The following is a 26,775-nucleotide window of genomic DNA, read 5'->3' as shown; positions in this document are numbered from 1 at the left end:
ACTTTACACCGAAATGGTAAAAGATTTGAGAGACTGTATAATTTGTGTCTGTAGGGGTAATGGGTTCTGGAATCAATTCCACATGCATAGAGAAGGATAACTGTATATGTTACTTATTTGACCCTTACATCAAGCCTATAAAGAAAGCATGTCCCCATGTATTATAACAAGGGAGCTAGACATGGAGGAACAAAGTGAGTTACAAAACTAAATCAAAGGGGGAAGGGTTGAGCTGAAGTCTGACCAGCTTCAAAGAATGAATACTGTTGTGGATTGCTCTGGTGCTGTTTGTATTTTGATGTTAATTCTGCTTCCTCAAAAGGGGCTGCCCTGACCAGGAGTGGATCAGGTACTCAGGTGATTTCAGATGAAACTTTTCCCCATTTTAACTGCTTAAATAGAGGTTAGAGCCTGTAATTGGCCAGTGGAAGGGCAAGATGGAGCTGGAAGTTTTAGAGAGGGGGAGAGAGGAAGGGAGAAGGGGAGATAGGGAGACAGAGGGGAGAGAGGAAGACAGGGGAAAAGGAGGTAGAATGAAGATGGAGCAGAACCCTGTGGCCTGGAGGAGTGGCAAGTAGCAAGGGATCTCATAGCTGGGAAATAAAGTAGTGAAGTGGTATATCTGCCTAATCTAGGTATGCAGATTATAAATATTATAACTGAGTTTTTTATTCTTTGTACAGGCTTATTGGGGTTGGAGACTTACTACAATGAATTACCACTGCCACCTCATTCCTCATGATCTGACTATTATGTCAGCACAAATCAGAAAAGATTTATGTATGAATTCAGAAGTGACAAATAGGCAATCTCATATGACTGTTGAAGATATTAAAGGGACGATACTTAATATGACCTCTAATATAGAAGCTTCTGGAGTTTTCTAGACTCATTAATCAAATTATGGTCTTGGGTCATCAGCATTACAAAGCACTTATCAGAAATGACAGTGTATTTGACACATTGTGGTGTCTGCAGTGTTTGAGATAGCACAGAGGCATTGACTGAGCACCAGGTATACATGGTCTCCCTTCCTGAGCGAAGTAATAGGAGTGTAGTGTGTACTATGAGAGATGCTTAGAAAAAGACAGCCTACTTTCTGAAGCCCTATAAGAAGTTTTACTTTTCCTAAAAAGTCCCTACCTAATCCTTGATTTGACATTCTTTCGGTGTTGAAAGGCAGCTGATATGTATGAATTGTTTATCAGCTACAGACTGCATGATAAACCTAGACATCCTGTGTGTGCAGGTCATAGCTAAGCTGAAGGCTGCAACTATACTTTTGCATTGGACCTGGTAATGATACCATTTATGCTTATTGCCACTGTGAAAACACAGACTGCCCAGTAATACTTGAGCCATGTCTATGGGGAGAGTGATGACTATAATTAGAAGCTTATATCAACTTAAACTGCTGTTTCTCTTCTCTACATTCCTCCTTCTCTCTCTTTTTAATAAGTGGCTTGTGACAAAGTCAATATGTATAGGCAAAGCATGCAGTCCCTTGATGTGTTTGGAGACAACCATCTGGAACACAGGCTGAACCTTGCATGTCTTTCTTCCCAGAGAACTCTCATTTGTTTCTCTTGAAATCTCATTTGTTTCTCTTGTTTAGAACATAGTTATGAAGCCCAGTGGGAAACCCAAGTAGGTGAGGCTTTTTTCTAACACCTTAATCTTAAGAAGGGTTGGGAGAATCCTATATGGGATGTCATATGTGACAGGTTCAAACTTCACTATGAGTAAGCAGCTGTGAAGAGTGCAGAAACAGTGATTTTATTATAGCATGCTTTGCCAGTCACAGTGTATACACATGCAGCCATATGCATCATAATTCCACCTGTTGTGGTCATAACACAGAAGAGATAAGTCATGAAAAGGTCTATGTCTTTTCTTTCCCTCTCATGAGCAAATAGCATCTCAGAATCAGAATTGTTTATCAAGGAATTACTCATCAGTTGGGTCTGGGCACTATGATTCTGCATTTTGATTGGTTGTAATTTTCTGTAGTGGTCTTCATCTGTTGGAAAATTTCCTTGCTGAGGGATGAGAGTTATACATCCCTGCGTGTATAGCAATAACTGTCTAGAATGTAGTTAATGTTGGCTTACTACAGAGCTGGTTGTGTGTGCTCCTCCAAGACATATGGCTTCACTAGCTCTGAATAGTTTGCTAGCCTTCCAGTATGAGGCATGGTTTCTCTTTTATTATTTAAGTCCATTTAGAGAGCTTTAAAATCCAGAGAAACAGTTGTGTGTGTGTGTGTCTGTCTGTCTCTCTGTGTGTGAGATTATATATCTTAGAAATGTCAGAGAAGCTACACACATGATGTCTCACCAACATGGACATCCAAACATGACCTGAAGTAGGACTACAGCAGTAAATATTCTTACCTGGAGGGGAGAGAGTTTACAAAGCACTAACCATACACAGAAACCACAGCTAAAGGCATGTTGAAAGTTTTCCCCAGGGAATATCACACTATTTGATTATACTATAGCAGATGGTCATCCCTGAAAACATATATTTACAAGTAACAATTTGAAGCCTGAACAGGTTGAATTTAATATGTTTAGGAACACACACATGTGCATGTGAGCCCACATGTGCACGCGTGCCGACATGCGTGCGCACGTGCGCCGACACACACACACACACACACACACACACACACACACACACACAAATATAACAATGAAACAAAAAGAGGCCATGAATTTGAAAGAGATCAAAGTGGGGTAGATGGGAGGGGTTGGAGGGAAGAGCAGGAGGAACAAATGATGTAATTACATTGTCGAAGTTTTTAAAAATTGAAAATCTAATCAGATAAAAAGAGCAACCTCCAATCCAAAAGGACGATTCAAAGTCAGATAATTTTGTATCGGCAGCATACATTCGTTTTCATAAATAAATGAGGTACTTAGAAGAGAGGTATCTGTGAGTTGAGTACTCTCTGCAGAAAACGATGTCCATAAGAGAGACAATCTAATGAGCAATCTAAACAGACCACAGATGCTCAGTGTTAGGAGCTGCTTTATTTCCTGGCTGTGGCACCCTTGAGGCGAGCTCCTTCTGGAGATTAACATCACCTTGGATTAAATTAATTGGCTGTACTTAATCTGTGAGCATACATGCCAGTAATAAATCCAAAGACATTTGTTTATGTGAAACAAGCAGGTTGCATATCCAGTGACGTTTATGCAAACCACTCAAACTATTTACTCTTTTCTTCATAAGGAAAGGTTCAAGTTGTGGTAAGTACAAAACTACTTAAAATATTTCTCCTAAAAATATGTTATTCTCATTTTATTTTGCCTCTATCTTTCAATATCTAGAATACAAATCTCTATTTTATCTTTAACCACTAGAACAATAAATGCTATTAATAATTATTGTCTGTTACTAAAATCTGACAACAATCTTTGCAGCATGCTGATATTGATGCAGAGGTAAACTTTAGTGTTGGGAAATTGTGATTCCACTTTAGTGAAATATGAGGAGAACTTATTGTAGTTTTGCTTATACTAGCATATGTTTATTATAGGAAACTGCAATGCATTAAAGAACCTGTTTATAATTAAAAAGTTATGGCTACCATAATAACTAGTATATATTTCCTCTTAGTCTCTTTTCCCTCCTGCCCAACATGGCTATGGAAATTTGTGATGAAATGAATTAGTTTTGCTACAGTACCATGTGAATTGTCCTGAGAATAAATAGTCTCTCAGTAAATATTTGCTAGTTTTCTACACCATCCATCTGAACTCATATCACGTGGGAGAAAATTAAATTGAAAATGTGATTAGTGAAAGGATATGTATTTCTTTTAGGTCCATCATTTATTTTGCTAGATGTGTGGGGGACCAGACACATCATGTTAGCAGAGGCAACTGTTCAGGTCTTAGTAGGACAGAGTTAAAAGTGTGGCTGACTGAGACCCATCACAAGTCAGACAAGCGTATCCACAGCCAAGCCTCGTGAGCCAAAGCGATTATATTTTCCTCCTTAATTTTACAAAATATTCCTAATTGCTCCATTGTCTAACTTTTGGCAGCAAAAGGTTCTGAACAGAGGAGGGAAGATATTGATAGCAAGCTATCCCATGATTAGCAAACAATTTTAGTATCCGTTGTGCTGGAGGTAAATAAAATTTGTTATCTCCAGGGAGTCAGCCTGGAGGGAAGAAGCTGGTCTGAAGATTGCCGTTTTTTTATTACCACTATGTCTGCTTAGTCTTCAGGGCAGACTGAGTGGATTACTTAGGTTGTTTATTTTAGCCAAGTCCAAACTTTACTATTGCATTATTCCAGTCTCATAGGGAATGTGTTTGGAAATGCTTGTAAGAGAACTTCTATCCAACCTTTCATTAATTTCACAAATTAAGAAAGAATCTCAAATGGCAAACGGTACACTTTGCCATCAAAACGTGGTGCTCACATAGCCGGTCTTGCTCTTGTGAGGTGTCTCTGTGCTGTGCTAGCTTCCCTTTCCTCCTGAGGGCATCCCTGCTACTCTGCACCTGACATCCGACCTTTCCATAAATTCCTTCTGGACACTTTTACCTTCTATTTGCTGCCTTCAATCTGGACTAGCCATCTCTTCTTGAGGGTTTCCTTAGTACACTGACTCAGCGTCAGTTCACTCCTGAATTGGACCATTAATGTTGCTGGATTCTCGGAGGGGTGCATGATTACAACAGAGCAAGGTCTGAGTCACTGCTTTGGAAAGTGGCTTTTTTCACTTTTTATTTATTGTTGGCGCTGAATCTTCATTATGTTCTGTGTTGTACCCCCACAGGGCCTACATTGCCATGAGCTCTTAAGCCTGACTTGCACAAGTGCAAAACCACACAGCTTCCCAAAACTTCCCCTACTGACTTATTCCACTACTGTGTGTCTGGAGTCTTCCAGAACATGCTAATCTTCAGCTTGCCTTTTGTGGATTAGCCTCAAAACAGGGCTGGCAGTAGCAGACTAAGAGAAAGGTTGGGGGAGGGTATTTGTTCTTTCTCCTTCGCGTTTTTTCTTGTATCTTCTCCCTTTTGGTCCCAGATCAAACATTTCTGTATCATATTTGCCCAAAGCAAAGAAATATAAAACTTTTCTAAACCTTTACCCATGCATGTACAAATCTGTTTCCCAAATAGCCACCAAGTTAACAGCATTTCAAACAGTGAGCTTCAGAAGACTAATGACATGTAAATCTTCACAATGTCCTTGCAAAGAGATGCATTTCCAAAATAAGGCAAAAGTGTGTCTCAAGGACCTAGTTATGAATTTTCAAATAAACATGTCAGTGGACCAATCTAAAAACAATTGGAGATAAAAGGCTCTGAAATCTTTTATTTTAATAGTGAAGGAAGTTTAAAAATAGAGACAGAGGAATTGTACATATTTATGAGACACAGTGTGATATCGCAATCCAATGTAATATACAATGATCAGACCAAGGGGATGTGGTTACTAGTTCCTCAGACATTTACAGTTTCTTTTTGTTGAGAAGACAGAACATTTCTGCTAATTAAAATATCCAGCTAACTGTTAGCCATAGTGTCCGAGCAGACAGGAGCCATTCTTCCTGTTCGCTTTACTCCTCCACGGGTGAAGCAGCCTTTTACCTCCTTGTATTGGTGAGGGAGAAGAGATTAAGCAGGCTGCTCAAGGTCAGGTTGGTGATTATCAGAGGATGAGAAGAGCCTTCAGTTGTGCTGACTCCATTAATAAGCTGGATTTGCCAGCTCCTCACGCAATTGTCTGCTATGGATACCTTTATTATCTTAAAAACTATAATCACTTTAGGTCTCCGGGCAAATGAGACGGAAAACAACTCATTTCTAGGTTAATCACAGAATTTTTTTCTTCCTCTTAATTGTACATACAGATTTACAAATCACTTGGGAGATGTATGAAGAGTCTTAGATAAACACTTGCAAGTATTTATGTAGGTGATTTGAGCTAGATTTACAGTGCAAACATGCCTTCTGCTATCTCTACATTCCCAACTAAATATTTCATTCAATTTGTCTTCAAGGATGCAGGGATCTCTTATGTTTTCAAAGGCACTAATAGTTAAAATGAATGAAAACAACAGAAATAGTCCTACTCTAAAGTAAGACTACAGCTAGATAAAGGCTTTTACAGGCTCCAATATTGTCACCCAGATTCTGACCTCAAGGAACACCTCTGTGGCTTACTAAAAATGGCCTATCTCTAATTGGATCCTGATGTTCTTGTTTTAGAACTCCTGGTGCATGTGGCAGTTAGATGGCATCATGTTTTATCAGTTTGTAGCAATTCTGTCCCTCATTCAGTGAGAAGTTCCCAGCAGAAGCATTAGGACAGGTGATTTATCTACATTTTCCAGAGGAAGCATTTGATTCTAACATATCCATTACAGATATCCATGGTTCATTACTTAATGGTATGTTTTTTTCTCTCCATACTCATTGCAGATTTCCATGATAGATTACTTAATGATACATTTTCTCTAGATATATTCATCACAGATTTCTATGACACATTCTTTAGTTAAGGATGCTCATTCCCTTCCATCCAAATGTCAAGCTGATCTTTAAGCCTCCCCCTTAGCCTTTGAAGGATTAAATCGACAAATTGGCAAACTCTTACTTTTCTCATTGGAGGAGATCTGATTTAATTTTTTGAAATGCTATAATATTTTGTAAATTTTTCAACATTTACTAAGTTTAGTGACATTTAAAAATGGGGTTGGGGATATTGCTCAGTTGCTTAATATGCAAATGACCTTGCTTAGATCCCTTTCATTGAAAACCCAAATCAGAAATTAAGCAGCCCTACAAATATTATCCGTAGGTATATCATCCTATGGTACCTACCATCAGGTTTTGTCTCTATTCTGAGGTCATTTGAACTAGTCAATTTTAGAGGCTTGGTCAGCTCACATAGTCTGTAACCTTGGTGTGGGTATGGTGTATCTATGAATTGATATCTGTAACTTTAAGCAATTTTCTGTGGAGTGCCAGCCAGATTTTTCAAGAACTGGGCATGTGACTTGACACTTGAAGGTACTCTGATTCCTTTGGAAGTAGTGGGTGTGGGCAGCCAAACAGGATCTCAAAAGGGGATTTACAGGATATTCACTGAAATTGAAGTGGTACAAGCAGCAGAATTACTGGCCAAGGAAGACTGTTTCTTGGCCACTGTCATTTAAAGCTTTTATTCATTTTCTCAACTTGACCTGAAGGTGGTACCAGTTGTATTAATTCCAAGTTAATTCTCTCTGTGTGTAGAAAAAGCTTCTACCAGTCTGAAAAAATGAACAGTGTTAACTAGCAAGAATCAGTGTCCCCTGCTATACTGAATGTCACTAAAGTCCACCTCTAATGTTCAAGTGGGCAGGACCCCCGATTTTCCATCAGCAAGGTTCCAGGCCCACTGAAGACAGGCCTTGCTAGCTTGTTGAGTCAGTGCTGGCGAATTCAGACCAGCAAATAACTTTGCAACAGTTCTCATAGAGCAGTTTTCCCAAGATGCATACTACGTAAGCTTGCTGGACTAAGCTAGGAGCTGCCATCTCTGGAATTATCTCCCTATCTGTGGCAATCAGCCAGCCTCATGATTTTCAACAGTCAGTTGCTTTTGTTTTTTGTTTTTTTTTTCTTCTGATTTTCATGAGGAAATTCTGGGAACAGTAGGAGTGTGAACATATCGTCTGGAGTTGTGATGTATTAGATAAAGACCTGACATTTCCCTTAGTTGGCACATTGGAACAAATTCTTCCCTGGAACACAGCCAGCTGTAGTTTGGAAGACATGGTAGGCTGGTCAATGTTGGTGAGCATTGCATCATGGTGGATGCCAGTGAGGGAGTGAGACCAGGCTAACTTGAGATTGCCCTGACTCCATGTAGCACTGGAAATTAAAGCCAGATTTCATTCTCTGTAGAAGCTACCTGGTAGGAGTGTATGCTTCATTGGTTTTTCAGGCTTGATAGTCTGTGAGACTGTGTGGGTCTAACACTGGTATGATGCAGACCTCATGGGGAAAAATGTTCCATAACCAGGAGCTGGTGGAGTTTATACGTGCCTATCCCCCTGTAGTGCATAGGATGGTCTGAGAAGATACACTTTTTCCTCAAGCAAGTGCCTGGCCGACTGGCTGCCTTTAAGAGACTTAAAAAGTCTTACCTTATGGTCACATGTATATCCCCATGCGAAGTCACCTCTTGTTATGGAAAAAATGAATGCCCATTTATGTAAAACAGCCTCAGCAGAACTGCAGGTTGAGGTTCAGTTAGATCTCATACCCACAGAACTGCGGAAGCACGATAAGAAATCACATGCTCTTTCACTGCTCATTCAGAAGTTATACAGTCCCATTTTATTTTTTTAATTTTTAAAAATATTTTATTTATTTTTATTTTATGTGCCATTCCATAAAGGCTACACATTCAGTTTCCTGAAGGTAATCCAGTGCATGCTGACAACTCCTGTCTATCTCCTGGGGGTCTTACCTAGTCTAGATGTTCCAGCTTAGTCTCATCGTAGTACACTCAGAAACTCTGAATCTGGGCTCCACAGTCCCCTTGGCTACTGGGAGAAGACCGTGCAATCTCATCTTGGGTGAGCACTTCTCAGTTGCAGAGACTTTAGTGGGCTGAGAGCCCCAGCGCAGTAGCCTCCCAGAACCAACTGGGGTCATGATGAGGGAGATCTGGCTGGGGAATTTCCAGAATTGCTGTTGGAATCTTTCTGTAATAAGCATGCCGACACCAATGAGAGGATGACAGGGGAGATGTAACTGGTGAACCAAAGTCAAAGGATGGCCAGTCTTACCCGTGCTCCCAGAATAGGAAGGTGCTTCAGCTGACCTGGACAAGACTACCCATCGCCCTGACTCTGTAGCTGCTCAATAAGCATACATGCGCACCTCAGCTCCTGAAAGGCTTTGAACCCCAGGGCAGTTTGTATGCTTTTATACTCTAAAATCACAAGGTGTGGTGAGAAAGCAAGAAAGACTCTACAGAAGTGTATGCAGGTTCTTTTTGTTTAATTTTATTTTTTTATTTAATCATTTTTCTTACAGTTCAGACTTTATCCCCATCCTGGTCCACCCTCTGTTCCACATCCCGCCCCATCCCCACGAGGATGGCCCCACCCCTTACCCCCACCCCACGAGACCTCCCCATTCCCTGGGACCTCAAGTGTCTTGAGGGTTAGGTGTATCTTCAGCCCTCTTCTGTATATGTGTTGGGGCCCTCATATCAGCTGGTATATGCTGCCTGGTTGGTGGCTCAGCGTCAGAGAGATCTCGGGGGTCCAGGTTAGTTGGGACTGCTGGTTTTCTTATAAGGTCACCCTTCTCCTCAACTTCTTCAGCAGCTTCTGTTCATTGGTTGGGTGTAAATATCTGTATCTGAGTCTTTAGGGTGCTTGTTGGGTGTATTACTGATGCTGTGGTGTGCTCACAAAAAGAGCCTGTCATGACTGTCCTCAGAGAGACCCAACAAGCAGCTGAAAGACACAGGTTCTTCAGGTCAATGACTGATCCATTCAGCTATTCTCCAGATCATGCTGTTCCAGGCAGTCAGTGAATCCATGCTTGACAAACAGGCTGTACAGGCCATGCTTTGAGCGAACCACTAAATAGACCAGTATCTAGTAAATTGGCTTTCTACCTTATGCTACTTCACAAACACAAATTTTTGTCATAACACTATAGAAATAAGGTCTTCATTCAGTTGTATGCCATGACTATCTTTAAAAAAATGATTTTATTTATTTTATGTGAGTACATTGTTTCTGTCTTCAGACACACCAGATTGGATCCCATTATAAATGAGCCACCCTGTGGCTGCTGGGAGTTGAACTCAGGACCTCTGAAAGAGCAGTCAGTACTCTTAACTGGTGAGCCATCTCACCAACTCCATGATTTTTTTTTATAAGTAATCTCTATCTATCTATCTATCTATCTATCTATCTATCTATCTATCTATCTATCTCTGAGTTTCATAGGATTCTGCTGTATTGACATATATACCATAAATTATTTACACTAATCTTTTTAAGTGTCAGTACACTATTCTCAAATTTCTGTCATAATCATCATTATTCTCCTCCCTACCTGAATGTGAGGACCCAATTCAGGTATTCGAGCTAGGCCAGCTGCTTATCATTGAACTAAATCTCCTGGCTTTACTTATTTTGGTATTATTGTAGTGTCTTAAGATTGTCTTTCAAACTTGGCAGTCCATTTAGTAAATATAATCCTAGGACTATTCTGCATGCCTTCAGCTATAACCAGCAAGCACTAGCACTATTGTATAGTAGCATTATTGTATAGTCTCAATGGTACAGCTACAGGACGTTGTAGAAACGAGCCATTTTCTTTCCTCTTTAGGTCTCATCCAAAATGAGTGACACACCTTCTACTAGTTTCTCCATGATTCATCTGACTTCTTCTGAAGGTCAAGTTCCTTCCCCTCGCCATTCAAACATTACTCATCCCGTAGTGGCTAAACGCATCAGTTTCTATAAGAGCGGAGACCCACAGTTTGGCGGCGTTAGGGTGGTGGTCAATCCTCGTTCCTTTAAGACTTTTGACGCTCTGCTAGACAATTTATCCAGGAAGGTGCCCCTGCCCTTTGGGGTAAGGAATATCAGCACGCCCCGTGGACGACACAGCATCACCAGGCTGGAGGAGCTAGAGGATGGCGAATCTTATGTGTGCTCCCACAATAAGAAGGTGCTGCCAGTTGACCTGGACAAGGCCCGCCGGCGTCCTCGGCCCTGGCTCAGTAGTCGTTCCATAAGCACACACGTGCAGCTCCGTTCTGCTACTGCCACCATGCCCACCATGGCACCTGGCATGCTCCGCGCCCCTAGGAGGCTCGTGGTCTTCCGGAACGGTGACCCGAAGACCAAGCATGTGGTTCTTCTTAGCCGGAGGATTACTCAGAGCTTTGAAGCCTTTCTGCAGTACCTGACACAGGTCATGCAGTGTCCTGTGGTCAAGCTGTATGCCACAGATGGAAGAAAAGTGAGTATACAGGTGACTCTAAGTCACCTCTCTTGTGTGTACGTATATGTGTGTGTGTATATGCATATATGAGTGTACAGATATGCTTGTGTATCTGCACGTTTCTGTATGTATCCTCTAGTAGTCGTTTTCTTCCTGTCAGAATCTGACATGTCATTGGCTTGGAAGGGTCTTCTTATTCCCCTTCTGATTTCCTTGAATGCTGACTTACAATGTTTTGTTTAAGAATACAATTTTTTTCACAATACTTCTTGGAAGGGAATATTGTTTTCCTATCTAGAAAGAACTTTTTTTCTAGTATCCGGAAAAAGCATTTTCCTAGGGTCTGCAGCTAACAGTCGTATACAAGAGATCATCTTCAAGGCTTGCTTGCTATTCATTCTACAGGGCCTTTTCCCAGCTGGCTCCGGATTCATAGGCACTTTGTTGTAACTGCAGACTTTGGGGGAGAAATACCACATAGCTCTTAAAGATTCCTTTAATTACTCCAGAAAACTATCCTGTCACTTTCTAGCTAGCATGCAGACTCAATAGTGTCTCTGGGTCTGCTTACACCCATTTCCCCAACATGCCTAGATTATTTCGTGTATATTATTGACATCTAAGAAAATGCATAGTAATTATTTCTTTCAACCCTAGGAGGCTGTTACATTGAGCTATTAAAAGTTATAAATATATCATATGGAAAGAACAGTACTTGCTCAGTAATCTTGGTTTCTTCTAGGTTCCTAGTCTCCAGGCAGTGATACTGAGCTCTGGCGCTGTGGTGGCAGCTGGAAGGGAGCCATTTAAACCAGGAAATTACGACATACAAAAATACTTGCTTCCTGCCAAGTTACCAGGAATCTCTCACCGTGTGCACCGGAAGGGAAAAGCCAAGATAGAAAAAAGAAAGAGTAAGTCACTTAGAAATAGACCTTATTCTTTTTTATTTTTATTTTTTATTTTTATTTTTAGTTTTAGTTTTATTTCTGAAACTTTCTGTTTTGCTTTACCAATAAAAAATATATTTAAAGGACCAAGTTAATTCATCACAAAGACAAAAATGTGAGAAGATTAAAAATATTACAAAATGAAATGGCTAATTTATAGTTGCAAATAGTCAGAGAGGTTATCTGATGACTTTTTGAAAGACGCTTCCAAAATAATCAATCATAAACATTTTTACATGAATGACATATATATTTTTTATTTTTAATAAAACAAAGTATTAGAATTTCTTGTTTTAGGAAGAGTTTTGCAGAATTATATGACATGTCTGGTAGTTGTAGACTTTTTTCTGAATGAACATTCATAGCTGAGCACAGCAAATGAGTGGTTTATACATTAAGAATAAAATCTAGCTATATGCTCTCCCCTCTGAAGGTATTCCTGCAAAATTCTTGATCAAAATAAAGAGGTTCATGCAGCTAGTTTATACCAGTAACAATAACCTAAATTGTGAGAATTCTAGGATCCATTTAAGAGCGTATTATTGTCCTTAGGATAGGGATAAAGGGTGTCTTGAGGCCCAAGAGTGTGAGAGAGGTTAGCACCATCACTCACTGTACTCATTATTTTCAAGGAGATGGAAGTTCTATGCCAGTATGCTGATTGCCATTTATACTTGAATTTGAACTTTCATTCTCTTTAGACTTGGAATAATCTGTATTTTAAGAAGTTGTATCCCTGCTCTTATTGCTAATATGGCTAAAATATTTTAATGCTTTCATCTAATTATTTCAAAAACATACCCCTATTTGTCAATGAACCTATTTTGTAGGTATTAACTGCCAATTATATATTATGCATATGTTTTACCTTGGTCATTTTTCTGAAGTGGCTTACTCTTTTTGTCTCTGTTATCAGCTGCTTATTATGATTTTTGATAGAGCTTTGTTAAGTTTTACTTCAAAAAGTTAAAAATGAGACATTTTTATTTATCAAAAACTACAAAAATATTTTTAGGTTTAGCTCTGAAAACTGCAAAGGAGATGTGTGCAAATCCATAAGGACTATTAGGGGGAGATCTGTTACATTAAGAAGCTCAACAGCCAAAGTTAACAACAGAAACCTCACATTGAAAGCAACACTGGGCTGTGTGTAACTCAGAGGCTTTTTTATGTATATATTAAATCAACTGCACCAATTACACAAATTAAAATTAAATATTATTTGATTCATCAAGCATTAAAGATAATTATGCTTTCATAAAGCTCCCAAGGGTTCTCTCATATATACTCAGATGGAACATCACCGTATATTGCTCTTTGCCAGCCATTCTTACAGAGATACATGGGAGTTTATTAGATTCTAGCTTTTGTATTGGTAAGCAGAGAAACAAAACCACACAGAAAACATTTTTTTCCCAATATAATCATCAGCAGTTTATACTTTATATATATATCTTATTATTATTCCATTATCAAATTGTTAAAATTAAAATTTTGTGAATGTCTCCATCAAAGTATGGTTAGTTTACTTTTTAATAGTAGTTTGAGAAAAAAAAAAACAAAGTGAGTAAGATTTTCGAAATTACTCTTGACTACAGATTAGAATACACCTATAACATTTTATTGTAAAATACAGAGAAATGTCATTTTGTACTAATTTTTCCTTTTCTTTTTCTTTCTTTGCTGCTTCTTCCTTGGGATATTTACCACTTCTGTGCTTTCCATGTTGTATTTTGACATGGTATCTTTCACTCTTAAAATCTTGCAAGTGAGCACACATACGCCTTCAGTCCTAAGACCCCAGACTGATTCTCTGGCCTCAGAGAAAACATATGATTGCTTTTCAGACTTTTCTCTAGCCCCTGAGAATTACTTGGCCTTAGAAACACATAATTCTCAGACTCTATCAACATATCCTTCTGAAGATGGTGTTGAGAAATCAATTGTTTTTAATCAAGATGGTACGATGACAGTCGTGATGAAAGTTCGATTCAAGATAAAAGAAGAAGAAACTGTTAAATGGACAACCACTGTCAATAGAGCTGGTCATTCTAATAATGATGAAAAGAGTAAGAAAAGTAGTTATCCTGAAAAAACAGATGGTGGATCATCTAGTTTAAAGCTCGCAGCATGTTCATTGTCTGAAGACATCACAGACACCACTCAGCAGGGCAATTTGACAGAGGAGGAGAATACTCAAGTGACAGAGCAGCAGGCTCTGTCATGTAGCTCTGCTGGCTGGGAGAATGTCTCTATGGATACAGACATTCAGGAAAGCCAGAGACAAGTAAACCACTTTTATAGACCCCCAACCCCTGGACCAAGGAGAATGAGACAGAAGAAATCTGTGATAGGGACTGTCACAGTAGTATCGGAAACAGAGGTTCAAGAAAAGCAGTTTTCCTATAGTGAAGAAAGAAAGGGTGGAGAAAAATCCGAATACCACATGTTTACACATTCTTGCAGTAAAATGTCATCAGTATCTAATAAACTTGTTCAGATCCGAAGCGAGGATGAGATGGAGTCAGCATTAGAAAGAACAAAGGAAAATGGACCGCTTAAATCACATGCCATAAATGCTGGTGCTATAGAAATTACAAGTCAGAAAGTCTTAAAGGTGTGCCATAACAATGCTTTACCATCAACTGTACCTGAGAACTCAGTTGTGGAAGAGGGCACAGACAGCAGTGAAGTATCAGGCAAAGCCACTATCAAGCACTTCAGAACTTGTGGTGATGCCAATGACAGCTTCAGTTCTACCACAGCAGATTCAACTCTTACCTCAGGTAACAACTATCCAAATGACAGAAATATTTCTGAGGTTTCTTCTGTAGCAACTTCTGCTCTCACCACAAAACTTGCTAATGAACTTGCTCACTGTGGTTTAACAGAACGACCAGAAAATGGAAAGATTTTATCCTCTTTTGCTAGCAAGAAGAAGAAAAAGAAGAAGCAAATATCTCAGCAGCGAACGATAACTTCCAAGGATAAGGAAGAAGTGATTGAAACCAAAGGAACCCCTAATAAAGCTGGGAAAATACACAGAGCAGAAACAACTGCACAGGAAACACTATTGCAAGGATCAGACTGTCCTGGTAAAGGAGGGAGAGTTTGTGAGGAGGGACTTAATACAAGTCCTATGGTGATTGAATCAAATAATTTTTTTCCCAAAAGTAACTCCAAATTTTCTAAGAATTTCCATAAAAATAAATTAAATACTTTTCAAAATCCTAAGACTCAAAAACTTTTAGCCAAAAGAAAATCAAAACCACTGAAGAGTATAAGCACAGCAGGACTCAGAAAGCAAGGAATTGGTCAAGAAGATAGAGTATTTTTCCATAGTGACTCTAAACTTCGTGAAAGTAATTTGGAAAAACAAAGTTTATTTCATGTGTTTAATATCCTTGAGGAAGACCAGAAAGCTTTGCATAGATCAGTGTTCCAAGTGGAGAAAGGAACTGGAAATTTGAAAGGAATGGCAAAAAGGATTTTAGTCCCAAAAGTTAATGATTTACACATAACGTTAAGAAACCAGAAAAAACAAAAGGGAATTAAATTAAAGTCAGGTGCTATAGTAAGTGAACAGCATGTTACAACCAGGGCAGATCCATTAGCTTCTCTGAAAAAAACTGATTCTCCTGAGGATATTCCCCATCATTCAGTTAAGAGCTATGTACAGCGATGGTTGCAGAACATAAACCCATATCCAGAGTTAGAGCATAGAAAATCAGGTCCACTATGCCAAAAGAGAAGCAATGTGGTCAATTATAACAGTAATGGCTTTCCAGAAAATAACCTCCAAACAACTTCTTCAAAAGGAAATAGTTTTTTAATGGAAAGTAATAAGCACAAAAGTAAAAATGACAATTGGACAGGCAATAAAAATCAAGAGACAGGTAAATCTCTTGTTGCTAAGGATAATGGTGGAGAGCTTACTAAACATCCTGATGAGGGCCAGGGTGGGTCTCTGTATGATTCTTACTTGGTTTCTTTGCATGACAACTGTACTTTATCACAGACCACTATTAACGATCCTAGTACTAAAAGTCATTTATCTACTGAAAAGTCAAGACCAGAAGTAAAGCTTGTATACCAAGAAATGAACGTTGCTACAAAAGGGCAAAGTATTGAGGTTGCCATTCAGGTAGATGCTATGGGAGAGAATGTTCCAAAAGACTACTTACTAGCCCTGTTGCTTCGGCACCTGGAAGCTTTTGTCCCTAATAATCAGAAGCATCAGAATGGAATTTCTCAAATACCTGGTTCATTAGCAGAGGTTGTCTTCCCTTCTGCAGTATATAATTCATCCACAAATCTCCTTCTGGCTTGGCTTTTGGTACTAAACCTAAAGAGAAATATGAATAGTCTCTGTCAAAGTGATGCTCATAAGATGACCAGCAGATCTTCGGAAACAGCTGCATTGTTGGAAGTTCTGAAGCATGTTGCCATCACAGAGAAAGCTGATGACTTGAAGGCTGCTGTTGCCAACTTAGTGGAATCAACCAAAACTTGCAGTGGATCCAGTGGGAGAGAACAAGATATGATGCCAGCAAATTATACAGCAGCCAGCCTTCATAGTGTGGACAAGTGTAAAAATGAGAGTACCCAGAAGAGCCTTTTGGATGAAGGCTACTCTGTCAGGGGGGACTGTGTTTCAGAAACAGTTAACAAGTCACATAACTCTTCATGTGAGATGTGCACTGTGAGCATGACTAATCCTCCAAAAGGCGTATATGACCAGAGTGATGCCTTTTTCACTGGTAATACTTCTACTATGAGTCAGTGCCCCACACATGATACTTCTGTCCCAGGAATGGCCTGTTTCCTTACAGATGGTGTGTGTTCCCATAAGGCTGGTGCTCAGAAAGAGAACATCTATGAGGCAGGTTGCCCAAGTGATGAGACTCACATTCCCATCAGAGACTGCAGTACAATTGACTGTGTGAATTCAGAAGAAAACAAATGCACTGATGATCTGGAATCAGCTCAAGGACTCAAAACTGTTCCTGAAGTTCCAAAAGATCTACGTATTTTGGCAGATTCTATGTATAAAAATGACTCTAATATATCAACTTCATCCCAAAATGTCAATGAATTAAGTCACCGAGGTATTTTCCTAAGTAAAACTTATCTAGAATCTGATAAGGACAATAGTTGTCTAGAAGAATTTCAAAATTGCCCACTTAAGAAAGTTGTGAATAAAAAGAAATCTATTTCTTCAGAGAAGGAAGAATCAAGGAGTTCTGAAGAACCAGGGTCAATAACCAATAGCGTGACATCAAGTGAAAGAGATGCCATTTCAGAATTAGATTCTTTTGAAGAACTAGAAAGCCAAGACACAGGTATCTTCAATATGAAAGTAAGGGCTGGAAAAAAAGCTACCAAGGAAATGATACAAAAAGAATCAGAGGCTAGGATGAGTTTGGAATTGATAAACATATCAGGGAGGAATATTATAGAACAGGAAAGAAAAAATACTGCGATTTTGGAGACAACTGGTAGGGGACAGGTGACACCACCATCTTTAGTGTTTTGCTATGATACTAATAAAAACACTGAAAAAGAGATCCGAGTAGGAGAAACTAAGATGAGAGTTAAGATGATGGTAGACAGCATGGAAAATGAAAGTTACTTAGAGTCCTCACTTAATTTTCAAAAACATCACAGAAGCCTAGGGACCTTAGACTGGTCAGATTATGGATCAGACAGTGAGAGTGGATATCCTTGTAAAGCATCCAGCAATTATCACAATGATAACACTGGCCAAGAGAGAGAGTACCCTAGAGGGATTGTTAAAAGGGCGATAGAAAAGCTTTATGGCAAAGCAGAGATTATCAAACCACCATTTTTCCATGGGTCTATACACAAATCTCAGGTTTATCCTTATAATCCTGTGGAAGTTCAGTGTGCTAAGAAAACAAATATTTATGAGTCTGAATGTCAGTCATTGGTCTCTTCTGATCAGGTATCTAGAAGTTCACTCATGTTGCAGGAATTCCAGGAGGAAATACAAGCTGAGGTTGATGCTAATGGCAGGGGAGACAGTTTTGGTGACAACAGTATAGAAAAGGTTACAAAGCCAAGTGAGTGTGACAGGGTCTTTATGGAAAAAGAAGAGGGAAAACTGATTGACAATGGCAAATGGCTCCTGAGAGAAAATCGTTTGTGGAGGGTATCATCGGACAATCCTGGCATGTACGGCAATGCAGACACCACATCAGTGGATACTCTAACTGATAAGAACGGCACCGAGGTGCCATATTCACATTTCGGAGAGTTGGCTCCTGGTCCAACAATGGCTGAACTGTCCTCTTCAGAAGTAGAGGAAATGACTCAACCCCTTGAAGTGAAATGCAATTATTTTAACCTCCCTCATGGCAGTGACTCTGAGCCTTTTGGTGAAGATTTTCTAGATGTGCAGAGTAAAACCTGCTCCAAAGAGAAAATATGCAATCATCACAAAGAGGAGAAGGGTGATTATCCATCTGAAAGAATGTGTACCTCTGTTACTCAAGCCCTGGCTTCTGCTGGTAACAAAGTCCACCCTGTCCGCAGCGATGCTATTAAAACTCAGCCATCACATGGGAGCAATCTAACTCATGGTGCACTTCAGGAAGGCGACTCCTTGGATAAACTATATGCCCTTTGTGGTCAGCATTGTCCAATACTAACTGTTATTATTCAACCTATAAATGAGGGAGACCGAGGATTTGCTTATCGCAAGGATTCTGATATTGAAAATTCTTTGGGTTTTCAATCGTGGATGGAAATATACCCATTTCTGCTACAGTCAAAGAAAAACATGTTTAGAAGTGAGAGCAGGAAAGTGAGCATGGGCAAAGAACTTGCTGATAATGCCATTGGTGATCTGTGTGATCAACTTTATTTCAAAAGTATGATTGACTCAGTAGATAAAAGAGCTAGCTCTTTGGGGGAGGAAATTAATTTGAAGAAATTCCAATTATATTTAAAGAAAAGGTTTTCAGATCTTTTGTCCACATCAGTGGTGGGGGATATGAATTCTGTTTCACTAAACCATAGCAATTGGACAGATAACTTCAAAAGTGTTGATGAGAATAATAACTTTATTAATAGATTACAGAACTCAAGAAAAAATTCCAACCAAGTAGTAAGGGAAAACACCATTTGCCAGTTCCACTTGGAACTGTTTGGTCAAGTTTACTTGTTAGACATTTGCCAAGTTCAGAAATCCTTAAATATCAAAGCCAGAAGAATATTAGAAATATATTACATTTTAGAGGGTGAAGTTCTTTTCATTTGGGAAGAAAATCAATTAAATATAATAGATATTAAAAGTCCTAGTGAGAAGAATGGTTTATAATTTTAGTATTAGCATAATCACTAACTATCAATATGTTTTTTTTCCATAAAAAGATGCAGCACAGGGGGTAGAATTTAGGCTAGATTCTCTAAGAATTTCTTGCTATTTCAAAACAAGAATATCCTGAAAAACATACTCTTGGATAAAACAAATTTGGTTTTCTCCATTGCATTTTCCCTCATTTTCTCAGTAATTAAAGTTTAATGTAGTTTCACTTTAAACATATATAATTTTGTATAGCTATGGCTTTGTTTGATCAAGATATCAGAAATACAGCCAGGACAAGAAATATGTCCTTAAAATGTTGTCAACTACATATGATATATTGTATATGTTAGCAAATAAATGTAACTTTATATTGTTTCACTTGTTAATTTAAGCACTGATTGAATAAAGACTTTTACTGAAGCTCTGCAGTGCAACTTGCTGGTTTTGCTCCTGGAGAAGAGTAGGCTTCTGTCTCCAGAGAACAGTCACTGAAGTTCCTGAGTATTCCACAGCACAGCATTCACCATTTTCTCACAAAGGAATACACCACTCCTAAGGTGTGCCTTTCCTAGACATTATAATCTTTAAATTAAAGATTTTAACTTATTTAAAATTTTTACATTTGTAGTTAAAATATAATTACAACACTTCCCCTTTCCTTTCCCCTACTCTAAACAACCCCTCCTGTGTCCACTCCCTCCAATCCCTCCCATATCTTCCAACTCTCAAATTGATAGTCACTTTGATCATTATTATTACATGTCATAAACAAATGCTTAAGTACAACCAAGTGTTTCCATTTTGTCGTTTGTTGTATGTATGGCTTCAAGGCTGGCCACTTTGTACTGGCTAGCCAATTATTTATCTCTGGGAAAGGCTAATAGTTTCTCTCTCAGCACTCATAATTTGCCTAAAGTTCTTTATTTAGGAGTCAGACCCTATGGGATTTCACTTTTCTGTGTTAGCATTCCCTATGGATATTGTCATTATTATGTTTCGTTTATGCAGCCATTTCTAAGAAAGGCAGTCTCACAGAGGACTACCTTGATTCCTGTCTCTTACATTCTTACCTGTCTGCCTGCCTGTCTGTCTGTAGATCTATCTATCTATCTATCTATCTATCTATCTATCTATCTATCTATCTACCTACCTATCTATCATCTGTCTATCAATTATCTTCTCTCATCCACCTATCTCTTAGTCTCTCTGTCTCTAACTGGAGCTAGAAACTGCAGATTGAGAGAACATGTGGCATTTGTCTTTCTGGGTCCAGGATACCTCACTCAAAATAATCTTTTCTAGGTCCTGCAATCCCTTTATACTTGTTTATCTTCTCAAAAAATATAGTCTTAGATATTTATTTGTTTTTTTGGATTACTGTTTTTTATTCATTAATTCATACTTTCTTTTTTATTATTTTCTGTCATCTAGTGGATTGGGGTTTGGTTTGCTCTTGTTTCTCTAAAGTTTTGAGTTGGGTTATTAAATAATTTATTTGTGCTCTTTCTAATTTTTTGATATAGGCATGTAGGCATATAAATTTTCCTCTTAAGACTTCCTTTACTCTGTCCTAAATGTTTTGTCGTGTTGTGTTTTTATCTTTATTTGGTTTCAGGAATATTTTGATTTCTTTGTTGAGTTCTTTGACCAGTCATCATTCAGTAATGAGTTGCTTAGTTCACATGAGTTTATACACTTGTGAGAATTTTGTTTGCAGTTTTATTGTAAAATGTCAGATAGGCTATATAAAATTATTGTAGTTTTTCTGTATTTGTTAATGTTCGTTTATTGCACCAGAATGTGGTCTATCTTAGAGAAGCTTCCATGTTCTACTGAGTAGAACGTACATTTGGTGTTGGAATGGAATGTTCTATAGGTATTTGTTAGGCCCATTTGATGTAAGGTGTCATTTAATTCTGAGGTTTTTTTTTTTTTTTTTTTTTTCCTGAGATGACCTTTTAGAGAAAATGAAGTGTTAAGATCACCATTATTGTTGTGTTTGTGTTAATCCATGCCCATAATTCCATTAGTATGCCTTTTATGAAACAAGACATACTATAGTTTGGTATATTATTGTACAAATTTATAACTAAATTCTCTCTTGATTGGGATGAAATGGCCTCATTTGCCTTTTATGAGTAGTTTCAGTTTGAAGCCTTATTTTTTCAGTTAGTGAAAAAATGGCCATGATTGCTTGTTTCCTGATTCATTTTCTTGGAATACTTTTTTCTTGTTAACAATAAAAAGATGGATTTTATTTCTTAATCAATCCAGAAAGCTTGTGTTTTTTTTTTAAGTTGTAGAGTTGAAGCCATTAATATTTAGTTATAATTGAAAAGTGTGTGTAGATTACAGTTTTAAATTTTATTTTAGGTTTTGCTGATTTGTCTTCTTAGTCATGCTTTGCATTTTGTAAACTGTAGCTTCATTTATTTTCTTACTGATATCTCTTGGTTGTGTTTTCTTCTCTTTTTAGTCCAAAGTGTATTGCTTTCAGTATTCTATTTAGCATTCTTTGTTGGATATGATTTCTAAAGGCTTGTTGGTATTACAGTAAGTCTTCTTTTTTTCTCATTTTCAACTATGGTGGATAATTTTGCTGAGTACAACAGTATTGGCTGGCAGTGGTGTTTTTTTTAGAACTTGGAGCCCATTGCTCTATGCTATTGAAAATTCAGCTGTTATGTTCTGGTGGGTTTTCCGTTATATGCAACTTGAATTGTTTCTCTTGGAGCTTTCAATATTTTTTTGTTCTGTTCATTTAGTGCTTTAATTGAGATATGCTGTGGGTGGGGAGTTTCTTTTCTTGTCTTATCTAATGTGTGTATGTGTGTGGGGGGATCTGTATGTCTTTCCTAAATTTTGGAAAGTTTTCTTCTATGATCTTATTAAAAATCTGATCTTATTAAAAAATCGGATCTAAGTCATTGACCTGATAATCCTCCACAGGCCCATAATTTGAAGAGTTTCTCTTCTTATGGTGTCCCACATTTCCTGTATATTTCTTTCTTGTGCTGTATTTTTTTCAAAATTATTTGCTTATTTATTTGGTCTAGATCTTCTACTTTAAGTTCAAGTCCTGATACTCTGTATTATCCTTGTAAGGTTTTTCCCTGAGTTCTCTAATTGAGATATTGAGTTTTTTCAATCCCATCTTCATTTCAACTTTTGTTTTCAGCATGTTTCTATGTTTTCTTGTTTTTTGGTTTTTTGTTTGTTTGTTTTGAGACAGGGTTTCTCTGTATAGTCCTGGCTGTCCTGGAACTCACTCTGTAGACCAGGCTGGCTTCAATCCACCTGGGATTGCTGTTTGTTTTTTTATTCAGTTTTCAAATTCTGAATTATCTTCATCATTTCATTCAGCTATATATATGCATTCTTTTGAACACCTCAGGCATTTATTGTTGCTATCTTTGAGTTCAATTATATGTTTGTTCATGTTGTCTTTAAATTCATTAATTCTTTGTGAAGTTTGTAAAATTTAAAGATTGTTCTTTTAAATTCTGTGTCCTGAGGTTCATCTAAGGAATTTGGCATTAGAGAACCCTTCTATGAGACTAGTGGGTTTGAGGGGAGAGATGCTTTCTTGACTATTCATGGTCTGTTTTGCAATTTGACTTTTTGTTGTGTGTCTTGTGTGAGAATCTGGCCTGCCTTAGATTGAGCCAGTTGTAAGAGATACATGACTGGAGCTAGGCCAGTGAAATCTGGTAGATGAGCTGATTATTCAGTCAAGGTAAAAATGGCTCAGAAACTATGAATTTGGAGTAGACCTTGGGTGCAGAGGTGGTAGCCAGTGGAGGAAAGGATGGGACAGGAACAGAACAATTCACCTTCAAAAGTGGCTCCTAAACAAAGCACGCTTGAAGCCACACCTATAGAACTATTTGTGGGTGAAGAGATGAACACAGGTGAGGAGAACCATGGGAAAGGGAAGAAGTGAATTATTCAAGGGAAGTAGTTCTTTAACTGGGTTGTGGAAAATATAGTTTAAAAATTTTACAAACTGCCGGGCGGTGGTGGCGCACGCCTTTAATCCCAGCACTTGGGAGGCAGAGGCAGGTGGATTTCTGAGTTCGAGGCCAGCCTAGTCTACAGAGTGAGTTCCAGGACAGCCAGGGCTATACAGAGAAACCCTGTCTCAAAAAAACCAAGAAAAAAAAATTTTTACAAACTGTCAAGGTAAACCATTCTGTGAAGAAAAAAATTAAAAGTGCTGGAATGATTTAACCCAGGGCTTGAACTTCTCTTCAAACTGAAAGAGAATTGCTATGGACAATTGATATTTACAATTTTGTTGTTTTCATGCTCACTGGAGACACTTAGTTACATATAAATAAAACATACTTTATGCATACATAAATATACTTGAGTATGAACAACATTTAAAAACAATTATAGTATATTGCCTGTGTTTCAATCAGGAAACCCTTTAAAGACTCCTTATAGATATCGATGTTATAGAGATACATTTTATAAAACTTAGAAATCAGTTACCTAAGAGTGACTGAAAAATATAATGAGTAATGTTCTAGAGCAACACAGGGATGTGCTGAAATAATCTAAGTTTGGCACTGAGCTGTAAGAACGAGCATCAGGGATAACTTCTGTTTATTTTCCTTCAGCATGAGTCCTAAATCCATAAAAGTTAGAAAAATTTCTGCTTCAGTTGAGGACCACCTTTATATGACACATGATGTCTCTATATTAAAGCAATGCCCTCTGCTAATTGAAGTATGGAAGTCATAGTGTGTAAGATTTTGTGGTGAGCAGTGACGAATTGTAATGAAAAGATGTAAGCTTTGGAGAAACAATAAGAACTAACAGTAATGTTGTGGCTACTGTATACCAGGGATTATAGTGGAATTATTGGTTTATTCTATGTTATTCTCATTACATATAATATTTATATGTATTAGGTGAATTATACCTATATTATTCTATATATCAATGTATCAGCTTGGAAATGAGGAGGTGAATTACTTCATTGTTGGTATATAATAATTACTATATCAGGATTTGAAACAGGTCTTTTAGATAAAATAATTAATGTTTTGTTCTCCCTAGCCTGGCTAGCTCTGTCAGTAGGGCACGAGACTCTTAATCTCAGGGTCATGGGTTCTTGTCTCACATTGGGTGCCAGGTGTTGCAGGAAATTTTAAAAATGAATCCACCAACTCTCTGTGCTCCAACTGCTCTCTTCCTGCCAACTCTCGGGCAGGGCAAGATGAGCAGATTTCCTGTGCTCCTGCCACAACCCTCTAGCTAGTCCCACCCCCCCGCCCCAAGCATCTACCCCACGGTCAGCTGTCACAACACCCATCAACCTGGTAGAAACAAAACTCTAGAAGCTTATAATTAACCCAACAGATTTATGTATCAATAAATTCTCAATTCACAAGATGCCAATACAAGAATTTCAGAACCAATTGATAACAATAAAAGCTGACTACCTAGATTAGAAAAATATCCCAATTATTCTATGCTTTAATATCATAACTACCCATGGCTAATTAAAGCCATGCTGGTTCAGATTCTTCCTGTTCTTCTGTTTCCATCTTGGCCTCTCCCTCTCCCTGAGCCGCTCTCTGTCCCTGTAATTCTTAGCTCTGCCTCCCTTTTCCCTGCCCAATCAAGGGCCTCCTGCTGCCCTAATATTTTAGTGTGGATTGGGCAGGAAAGATCCTGTCACATGTATTTAGTTTTCTTCACTCAAGGAATCAAGGGTAAATGTTTAAAGATGTTAATTCTCAGAGAAATTAATATACACACATATGGATTTGGAAAGTGTAGTATTTAAGTACATGGTTGAGTTATGGGAATTGCCTAACAACTAAAAGTTTAGGAATAAATGCATAGTATTAATTTTGGTAATAATGCTACACCAATGCCTTTATAGCTGATTTAACTTCACAGTCTTCAGTGGCTAATACCACACCAATGTCCTCTATGGCTAGTTCCACAGCCATGTCCTCAGTGGTATGTGGCTAATACCACACCAATGTCCTCTATGGCTAGTTCCACAGCCATGTCCTCAGTGGTATGTGGCTAATACCATACCAATGTCCTCAGTGGGCCCAGCAACCCTCAGTGGCTAATACCATATCAATGTCCTCAGTGGGCCCAGCAAGACAGAAAAATGAAACTGAAGACACATGCTGATCTGATAATAGATAATGTATAATTCACCTCTAACTTCAAATAAACATGTGCATGAGTTGACTTCTGAGGTCTGAGGTCACATTATTTAATATTCATGTTTATACTCCAGGCTAGCACATTATTGGGACATGTGCCCAGTATATTCTGTATGGATGGGAAATTCTATTGATTGCTTTTGTTTTTTACTTGTTATTAGATTCATAGCTTTATCTTTAGAGGGTTGTTCAAAATAGTAAAAGATATCAATAATTCTTTTATTTTATATAGCAGTATTTCAATAATTTCCAGAAATATCTAAATTTTTTGTTCCTAAACACTTGAAGGATGTTTTCATTTTCAGAAGACTTACACTAAAAATACCCACAAACATAAGTGTCAGGCCAGCCTGAACTACAGTGTGAAGCACAATTAAAAAAGTCTTACAACACTGTGAAATTTAAAATATTAAGGAAAAATGTAAAGGAAACATGATCATACAGGTCTCATTCTTGCTTTTGAGATGAAGTAACTTGAAAGGCTAAAGAAGGGCATCTAGCATCTTGTATCTAGTAGAGCCCAGATGTTTCTAAATGTATTATGGGATTCTTCTTGATAAACTAATAGCCTGCAGGTGACCAGGTACTGATTGATGGCAGAATGACTTATCTGAGAAGGACTTATTGATGGCTTATCTGAGGTCAAGGACTATTGCCTCAAAATGGTGTGGTGAAATTATACATTTGACCACCAGGTGGCAGTTGTGAAATGCATTATCAGAAGCTCGAGCAACGTGTTTTATGGAGAATGACCCGACTTTCAGGGGCAGCTTGGAAGAAGCTGGGTGCGTGCCGGAGCAGGGGATAACTGTAGATATTTCCCCAGGAATAAACTTGGAGGGCGTAGCACTTTTCAAAAGGAAAGGATATATTCTATTAATAAACAGAGTTGCAGCTCCAGTGTCGAGGATTATAAAGTGAATTATGATTATCAGTTGTCAGTCTATCCCAGGGAAGACAATTGAGGAGCGTGTTGTCATTAAAAGTCTCAACAGAAATCGAAGATAAGTTAATTCGCTGTTCTTTCAATGGGTAAAAGTAAGATTTACGAGAGACTTTTAGATTGTTCCTTTCTGCATTTCAGTCCAATAAGATTTACGCAATTCTTGGAGCCAAAGTTGGTATTTATGGCAATTGTTGATAAACTGGGCCTCTTCTGAGGACCTACCTAGTAAGTTCACGAGAAGTTCATTTGATTTGTAAACTGTTAGAAGTTTTACAGCAAACTGATAGAGCATGTTTTAGGTTTTCTTTTCTTTTCAGCTCCTCTCCTCCTCTCCCCTCCTCTCCTCTCCTCTCCCC

General features: G+C 38.2%; 1 protein-coding gene across 3 annotated transcripts in view; it reads left to right on the top strand.

Moving 5' to 3' along the window:
- Rp1 (RP1 axonemal microtubule associated) overlaps window positions 1-26,775 on the top strand; it is a 247,560-nt gene that overhangs the window by 36,241 nt on the left and 184,544 nt on the right. Inside the window, exons 1-4 of one of the 3 annotated variants that reach the window (XM_031366739.1) lie at window positions 3,140-3,254; window positions 10,376-11,014; window positions 11,739-11,910; window positions 13,716-19,699. In XM_031366739.1, coding sequence (XP_031222599.1) covers window positions 10,388-11,014; window positions 11,739-11,910; window positions 13,716-19,288 — 6,372 coding nt within the window. In that variant the 5' untranslated portion in view covers window positions 3,140-3,254; window positions 10,376-10,387 and the 3' untranslated portion in view covers window positions 19,289-19,699. Of the gene's footprint in view, window positions 1-3,139; window positions 3,255-10,375; window positions 11,015-11,738; window positions 11,911-13,715; window positions 19,700-26,775 lie in introns of those variants that run through there. The other 2 variants (XM_031366741.1, XM_031366740.1) reach the window with 2 other exon arrangements.

This window comes from Mastomys coucha, unplaced genomic scaffold (genome assembly GCF_008632895.1).
Source record: "Mastomys coucha isolate ucsf_1 unplaced genomic scaffold, UCSF_Mcou_1 pScaffold14, whole genome shotgun sequence".
NCBI lineage: Eukaryota > Metazoa > Chordata > Mammalia > Rodentia > Muridae > Mastomys > Mastomys coucha.
This window is presented reverse-complemented; position numbering and strand designations above follow the sequence as displayed.